The sequence below is a fragment of the Seriola aureovittata genome, chromosome 1 (genome assembly GCF_021018895.1).
Source record: "Seriola aureovittata isolate HTS-2021-v1 ecotype China chromosome 1, ASM2101889v1, whole genome shotgun sequence".
NCBI classification, from domain to species: Eukaryota; Metazoa; Chordata; class Actinopteri; order Carangiformes; family Carangidae; genus Seriola; species Seriola aureovittata.
The window spans coordinates 21,819,908-21,828,522 of record NC_079364.1 but is presented as its reverse complement, the minus strand read 5'-3'; the positions used below and the strand labels follow the sequence as shown (position 1 = coordinate 21,828,522).

Below are 8,615 nucleotides of genomic sequence, written 5' to 3'. Positions count from 1 at the left end.
TGTCTCGACTGGCAGCTCTTGTCTCGTGGTGTCCTTTTGGCTGGGGCTTAAGAAAGAACTGATTATATTTAAAGGGAATACATATCTTATTACCAAAATAAGTGATTCTTCATATAGCAGGATGGCAAGTATTGAAGCAAAAGGTGTTGATTACATTTAACATATTGGTACAGTATTCTAAATGCCAAGGGGTATGTCAAAAAAAAAAACAAACTTAGCATCCACCCAAACATGAACAATACGACAATGTGTTAATTTATGGAAATACTACATAGACGTGTTGACAGAATACACGTACGTTAAGCATTTACCACACTGCTGTGGTGATGGTGTCTGATATGCATGCTGCTTCCTCATTCTGTGAGAAAAAGCCCAGTGTGTCTCAGAGGTAGCTTGTTTGATCTTGTCTGATATGCATTATTTTTCTCTGTCACACCTTTTGCTGTCTGAAATCTTCCGCTGTCACTGTTGAAATACTCCCCACGCACTTATGTTAAAGCTCTCCAAAGAAGTGATGAACATTTTGCACAGTCGGTGTCACAACATACAAATGACAACCCATAAGAAAATCATTAATATAGAATGTCAATTCTTCCAAATATTCTTTTTCAAAAACTTCAAAAAATACTTCGAGGTGTCCAGAAAAGGACACAGGCTATATGGTCACTTATATTTGAGGAACTGTAGTGTATCAGGAATACCAGTGTATATATTTGGTATATTAGTTGTACCATGATGTAAGACTTTTAAAAGCAATCACATTGGCAAAAACAACATGTTAGTTAATTGGATTGATCTATAATAATAGTATTGAACATATTAAACATTAAGGGTTCAGTTGAACTGAGTTACTCTGGTTTTCTGTTTGGTATTCATTGTCAGAACAGAGATCCATTTACATTGGCTAACTATGAAATTACTTCTCCTGGAAATGCTTGGCTCTGTCCATTTATCACTTCATAGGCATGATAAGTTCTAGAAATTATCATCTCAGCATGACCCTTCCCTGGATAAATTCATTTAACAGATGACATAAAAGTATCGTTATTTGTAGTTTTTTGAGGCCACACTGAAATGATGGCAAAACTAGATTATTACAAATACAGTGCTGTCACTGCCATCTGCTGGTCCGTTTTCTCAATATGCCATGATAATGATCTTTTGCACAACTGACCTGAAAAAAACAACCAGTTGATAAGCTTACACTGAACTGTCTCACTCTGAAGTGTAGGTTTGACCGTGACAAAACTTTAAGACATGATTCCGCTTTTTGCTGCTCACCAAAAGGAAGAGGCAGTTTTTCATTTTGCAATCTCTTCACTGAGAGGAAGTTGAAAAAACTGTTTTCTGTAGTGTCATACCAGGGCAATTGTTACCTAATTTGTCACGAGTAAAAAACATTTTTACAGTGGTAGTAATTTTTTGGATTCCATAAGAAATCAAGACACGGAATTATAGGTAAATTTAAAGAAAATTTTTGTTCATGATCTTGAGATGTTACAGCTCCTCAAAACATAAAGAGACAGCAAGATAAAAAATGTTGTAAAGTCCTGTCTTTATCAAGACATCTGAAATATTTCTCTTTGACAATGGCAATGTCTTGAACAGAATTAATGACATAATCAATACAGTTTCTCTGGCATCAAAAAGATTGAGACATGTCTTATGAGTTCACAATTTCTTATATTTGAATACTAAATGGCATAAATCTAAGTACATAATATATAACATATTTATAAATATATGATTGCAATAATAAAAACACGTGAAGTGGGTCATTTACAGAATTTGACAAATATTGCACAGACAAACTGACATCCTGTTAATCTGTGCTCTAATTTCATACAAAATGATCTTAATTAAATTTACACTACATACAGTATACACAAGATTATCTACACAGACACACAGCACAGACCTATACATTTTCAATATCATGATGGATTATTTTCACACATTTTAATTAATATGTTCATTTGGTCTTTAGACTCCGACACACACTGAGAGCTGTGGGTCTGATTGCTGTGTCTCTTGGACACAAAGGACATTTCTCTATTGCCCTCGCCTGGGGAGGTGCTGGAGATGTGGCGGAACAGCTTCTGGATGCCGGTGTCACGCAGGGAACTCCTGAAGGAGCGAGCTGCAAACATGTAGAGGATGGGGTTAACAGTGCTGCTGATGAAGACCATGGCTCCAGCAATGAAGGTCATGGTGCTCCTGACACTCTCCAGACTATTTGCTGTATCGGAGAAGGAGTCTTGGATGGCCAGATTGATGAGTGAGAGGATATTTCCTATGTGATGAGGTGTCCAACAAATGGCAAACACAACCACTACGCTGGCAATAAGAACAGTTGATTTGCGCTTAGACTTAAAGGTCATCTGAGTAATCCGGCTGCAGAGGCAGCCATAACAGACCACCAGGATGGAGAAGGGCAATATGTAACCCACCAGAGTCTCTAGCAGCACACACACCAGCTCCTGGGTCACAGAAGTGTACTGCCGATACAGACAGTGCTCCTCACCGGAATCTATCCCTAAAACCTGAGTTGGGATGACAGGTATGCTGAACAAGAAAGCTGCAGTCCACAAAGTCAGCAGTACTTTATTCAGAGCTTTTTTCCTTTTCCAGTCAGCTGAGACAAAAGGATAGCGCACAGCCACAAAACGTTCCACACTCATGAGGGTGATGAGGAAAACGCTGCTGTACATACAGGCATTGATCATGAACACCATGGCTTTGCAGGAGGCCTCTCCAAACACCCAGGAGTGGGCCAGAGAGTAGATCCACAGAGGTAGGGTGATGAGGACCAGCAGGTCCGCAGCAGCCAGGTGAAGGATGAGCACCACAGTGTGGGAACGCTGCTTGACGTGTCTCAGGATGGTCCAGATCACCAGAAGATTCCCCGGAGCTCCTATCAGAAAGGACAGACCCAGGATCACACAAGCCACTGCTGTCGCACCATCAAACTCCTCTGGAGCCATTTCCTCTGAAGAAGACGGGTCAGCTGAGTGGTTCATGCTGCAAGTGTATGTGCTGACAGTGGCGTCTGCATGAAAAGAAAAACAAAGTGCTGTACAAGCAAATCTTCACTTCCCTTTAAGAATAGACTGCACAGGAACAGGGTTTCCTCACAGGCCTATTTGAGACACAGAGAGGTGATTCATGCAAGCGTTGTAAGTTCATCCTTCACCTAAGATCATAAATTATGGTTGAAAAAAGTGCTTAGAAAACAGTTTCAAAAGAAAATCCTCTGACAGAATTTTTTTATGATCAAAAATTGAAATGACCTCAGCTGCTCCATCAGACAGAAAACAGGGACACAATAACATTAAGAGAGGTAATTTAATGAGCATGTGCATTAGAATAAGGATTGTGAAACTAGATGGAGAACTACAACAACATTTTTGATCACAAGATAATAAATATTCCAAATCTGATGTCCTTTTAATCATGTATTTCACTTTAATTTTCTGACCTGATGCCTGACACTAAGGCCTGAATAATGAGATGTGTCAGGCTGTGCGTCAGGGTGGATTCACTGAAAATATATGACTCAAAGCTTTTACGGGCATTGGTGCTTTTTAACTGCTTGCCCTTCACTTTTGTGTTTGTGGTGTTGACATGTATACTGTAAAGATTCCTGATCTGTGTGAGTATTTGACTCAAAATTTAACTCAATTTAACTCTTGGCCCACATGCATTGTTGCAAACAAATGGCTGCAGTTGAATATGGTTTATGGAAATGCTCCTCATTCAGAATAAAAAATGACTGTGTTGTTTTGAATGACTTATGAATAACCTTTGTCTTCTTAGCATATACTGTACAGTTTTTATGGAATGTTTTTTGCTTAAAAAAATGATGCATGTGTTGAAAGAATTTGTATTTGTTAGAAAAAGAGACAATTTTTTTTTCCAAAAATAAAATACAAATATCTCAACAAAAGCACATTTTTTTCACAGGCACAAATTTGTATTTAACATGTAAATTTATTTTACAAGTTTACAAAGGTGGATTTACTTAAACTTTGGAATTATTTGTGAACATCTCTTTTCATTTTCAAATCATTTTGACCCTAAGATAAGTCAGTGGATAAGTGCAGTCAAAGTAATGTGACTTTTAATTGTAGCTACATTGAACAACAGAGTTTGTTTTTAGAAACGTTTGCTGCTAATGTAACATTCATATGTTCACATGCAGCATAAAGCAGGCTATGTTAAGTTTAAGTGGTATTTACTGGTGCTAATAAAAATGAGAGCTTAGTTCACCCTATGTCTAATGCTAGGTGGCACTTCTTAGCGACAAGTACAACCATAATACAATAGTTAATTTTATAGTAGTATCCATCTGTTGTTTTTGAATCCAACTCCAGAATCCAGCATGACCTCCTGTCCACCACCAGGAAAATGGGCTCAAATTAGAGTCAAAAACATTTTGAGTTTGGAAAGTGATGTTCACAAATTATTCCAAATTTTGTAAATCTGTGAAATAAATCTTCATCATAAGAAATTCAAGTATGTACATTTGTACAAAAGATTTGCATTTGTAAAAAAAAAAAAAAAATTGTGCACGTGTAGAAGACATTTGGTTTTGTAAAAAGAAAAACAAGACTGCATGAATAAGAACTGTGAACAAATGATGCTGCTGAGGAAAGACAAATGCATTGTGAAAGAGGAAATGCTTTTGTCAACATCTGTTAACAGATACAGAACAGAAAACTGTTCCCACACAGTGTAGTACACTGAAGTTACAAGTAGGATTTTGGCCCTATTTTTACTCCTGAATCTGATTGGACAATGACAGCCCAATCACAAAGCAGATTCCAAACAGAATGCAGGTGCCTTCACCTTCAGTGCAAATCCTGAAAGGTTTAGTAGATTTTCAAGATGGACGACAGTGTGGGCTTGAAAATCTTCTAGAGAAAGTTACACAAACAAAAAAATGGAAGTTGTACTTAACCTTTATACATTTACCATTGCTTTGACAAATCTTTATGAGAGTATGTGTACTCAAAATAATAAGTTGGTAAAAACACTCCACAACTGTGGCAATTTTAAGTTAAGACAGCAAAACATTTTTGTGTTCAGCATAACAATTATTAGTGTTTTTTATAATTTTATGTTTTTATTTTGTAAAATGAACACATTCTCTTCATTTGATTGAACAGGAAAGTGACTACTGGTCATCTCAATGTAAAAACATTTAGTGCATATTTTTTACATATTTTAGTTCAGCTATCAAAAATGTAAACAAAGTGCACAATGTATGTCTTGTTAGTTGGCCTTGAACTCATTAGGCTATATTGAATATATAAATTCAAGTAAAATTTAGCCAAAAATTTAGTATTTTGGATTTGAGTGTTGTGTCAAGTGAACATTAACCTTTGAAGTCATTTTAACACTCAACATTGTATGGAGTTTAAAATAAAATTGTGTCACAAATGGATTGGTGTTTACAGTGTAATTCAAACTTCATTGCTTTATGAATGGTGCTAAATGTGCATGGAACTTGAACTGATTAAAGAAAATCTATGAAGATTGTGAAAAAGCTGAATTAATGTGTAAAAATTCATACAATTGTGACCTGTTTAAAGTTTGAATGATGTTCATCACAGTATCAGGGATTCAGTTTTTCTCACACAGATCTGACATTAGTTCTACTTGTGTACATGCTGCCCTCTGGCCTGTCTGCTGTTGTACTACCAGCTCCCTGAGTTTGTTGGTATGAGTGGCCATTTCCTGGAACAGTCTGGTGAGTCGAGACTCCTCCAGACTGCCTCGGAAGTTCCTTGCGAAGAAGGCATATAACACAGGATTCACTGAACTGCTAATGAATACAAGGGAACCAGAGGTAAAGACAATACTCTGTGGCACACATTCATGTTCTCTACCTGATTCTAAGATGCAAACCAGATCAATAATGTTGATAATATGGTAAGGCAACCAGCACAGAGTAAAGGCTATTACCACTACATTGACAAGATTTCTGTTTGGTGTTGTAACTCATTTTCCGGAGCTGGGCAGCTACTAGACAGTAACATATACTAAGGATAATGAAAGGAACCACAAAGCCCCCAAAGGTCTCCAGGCATAAGAAGATGATCACTTGAGTCACAGAGCTGAATTCCTTCATAAAACACTGCTCAGTTCCACTTTCTTCATCCAAAGGCTGAGTTAGTAAAACAGGTACTCCCAGAAGGATAGCAAGTAGCCACAAAAGTACGAGACATTTGTTCATAACACTCTTGGTCTTCCAGCGCATCATCACAAATGGATGGCAGATGGCTACAAAGCGCTCCACGCTCATAAGGGTGATGAAGAAGATGCTGCTAAACATGCACACACTGATAATGTACACCAAGGCTGTACAGGAGGCCTCTCCAAACACCCAGGAGTGGGCCAGAGAGTAGATCCACAGAGGCAGGGTGATGAGGACCAGCAGGTCCGCAGCAGCCAGGTGCAGGATAAGGACCACAGTGTGGGAACGCTGCTTGATGTGTCTCAGGATGGTCCAGATCACCAGAACGTTTCCCGGAGCTCCTATCAGAAAGGACAGACCCAGGATCACACAAGCCACTGCTGTCCCACCGTAAAACTCCTCAGGAGCCATTTCCTTTGAAGAAGACGGGTCAGCTGAGTGGTTCATGCTGCAAGTGTATGTGCTGACAGTGGTGTCTGCATGAAAAGAAAAAGAAAGTGCTGTACGAGCAAGTCTTCACTTCCCCTTTCAGATAAACTGAGGAGGAACTCAGTTTTGGATGATCTATGTGTTAATCATAGATCCTTGTCCAATAGAAGGGAAAGGCTAAGGAAACTGATCAGTCAACTATAGACCGCTGATCTATTGAGGAGCCTTCCATATTCTTTGCTGTATTGTTCATTTTAGTAAGCTGAAGGTATCAAAAAAAAATTATAAGCAATGTTATTGCTTAAGTTTAAAGGTATATTTGATTGCCATGCAATGATTTACTTTGTATGGCAAACAAAAAACTCAAAGGTCTCTTATAGTTCACTGGCCAGGCTTCAACTATCCTTCTGAGGAAATCTGCTCTTACTTTTGGTTGTAATTTTGTTGTTCTGTTTCATTTATTTTCTTGTTTGTTTTCTTCCTAAAAAAAAAAACCTTGGACTGTATCCAGCTTTTCAGGGAGCAAGTGCAAAAATCAGAAATGCCAAATAGATTGAATAATTTTTTGTACTTTCCTAAAAGCAGACTATATTTTCCACAAATGATCACCACCAGCAGACACTGACCACCCTATAATCACCTGTTGAGAAATAAACATTATGAATGAAAACAATAAAAAGACTGATCACACTACCTCCAGGAATACTCCAGCTGAGCTGAAAGAAATGCAGGAATTATTTTCTTCTTGTCCGAAAAATTGTGCCAATATCTCTCTATATCTATCTCTCTCTTTTTTTTCATTATTAATTTATTTGCAATATTTCTGATATGGAAAGCGAAGCCGCTGTCCTTAATGTCTCTTACACTTATGTCTCTTACACTAATTCTCCCTTTAGAACCTTTGCATTTGCATCTGTAACAATAAACACACACCTTAACTTTGGACTCTCTGCAAACTCGATCTATTGCATAGATGAAAACAATTTGGATAGTTAATTATTACCTTCACAACAGACACTTCATTCATACGGCCAGAATTATACATTATATATACAGAAATATACATAAAGGAAATGTTTTGAAATATTCTTTGCTACTCAGCTCCTTTGATTTATACGATATTAATTTGACAACTGGTGCAATATTTCCTTGTGTTCTCCTATTAACATTTGCTATAGACTACAGATAGAGCTACAGAAGTTGACCATGCTTTAATTTTCACTCAACTTAAATCCTGCTATTACAGTTTATGGTTTAATTATGTCAGTGCTACATCTAGCTTCAGATTGTAGCCATGTTTTACATCAGACTGTAATCTGTGTGTGTGTGTATGATACTAAGATTAAGACTATAATTCATTCACGTTATAAATTCCTCTCGCAGCTGATTCAATATCACACAGAAATTATATCATAAAGTGTATTTAAATAATGTAAAGTCAAAGAAGTCAGATTTTTATACTTTGACACAACTTTAACCCCCCCACCCACCAAAAAAATGCATGATCAGAAATGACAAACCTCAAGTGGGAGAACTTGTGGTTGTATTGGGTTCTGTAATGGTTGTAACATCAGCTACAACAGTTATAATAAAATGTTTCTTTGATGTAGTTTCTTTTTTTTTAAGGTAGACCAGCATCTGTTAACCTAATAGTTGGGGTGTTGGTATTGATGGGACACTTGGAAGCAAACTATGTGTCAGGTAAATGCATTGAAAATTGAGATGTTAAAAGGTGAAAGGGGGCACAAACAAACAGGTACATTCTCTTGACAGGTACCTATAAGTAGATGTGCTAGCAGGTGCATGGTCCTTTAAAAGGCCTGTTCTTGCTTACAGAAAGTTCCCCACAAAAGGCAACTTATACAATAGTTTGTTGAAATATGAGATTGTGAAATACTTTATATTAAGTTGTTCAGTATTTAACCCATGTGACTTGAGAATGAAACTTGAGACTTCATTCAAATAGGGCCTATATATTCCATTGGAG

The 8,615-nt window shown here is 37.4% G+C and overlaps 1 protein-coding gene and 1 pseudogene across 1 annotated transcript; both read right to left on the bottom strand.

Annotated features, from left to right (window-relative positions):
- Positions 1-1,465: 1,465 nt before the first annotated feature.
- Positions 1,466-3,187, bottom strand: si:dkey-148a17.6 (uncharacterized protein LOC108190685 homolog). Its single transcript, XM_056376478.1, has one exon. The coding sequence runs from the start codon at positions 3,018-3,020 to the stop codon at positions 1,935-1,937; it is 1,086 nt and encodes a 361-aa protein (XP_056232453.1). The 5' UTR covers positions 3,021-3,187; the 3' UTR covers positions 1,466-1,934.
- Positions 3,188-3,331: 144 nt separating this feature from the next.
- Positions 3,332-8,187, bottom strand: LOC130169655 (leukotriene B4 receptor 1-like; annotated as a pseudogene).
- Positions 8,188-8,615: the final 428 nt, after the last annotated feature.

Bases quoted from the DNA above. Each gene is read 5' to 3' on its own strand.
- si:dkey-148a17.6 (XM_056376478.1), bottom strand. From the start codon at position 3,020: ATGAACCACTCAGCTGACCCGTCTTCTTCAGAGGAAATGGCTCCAGAG.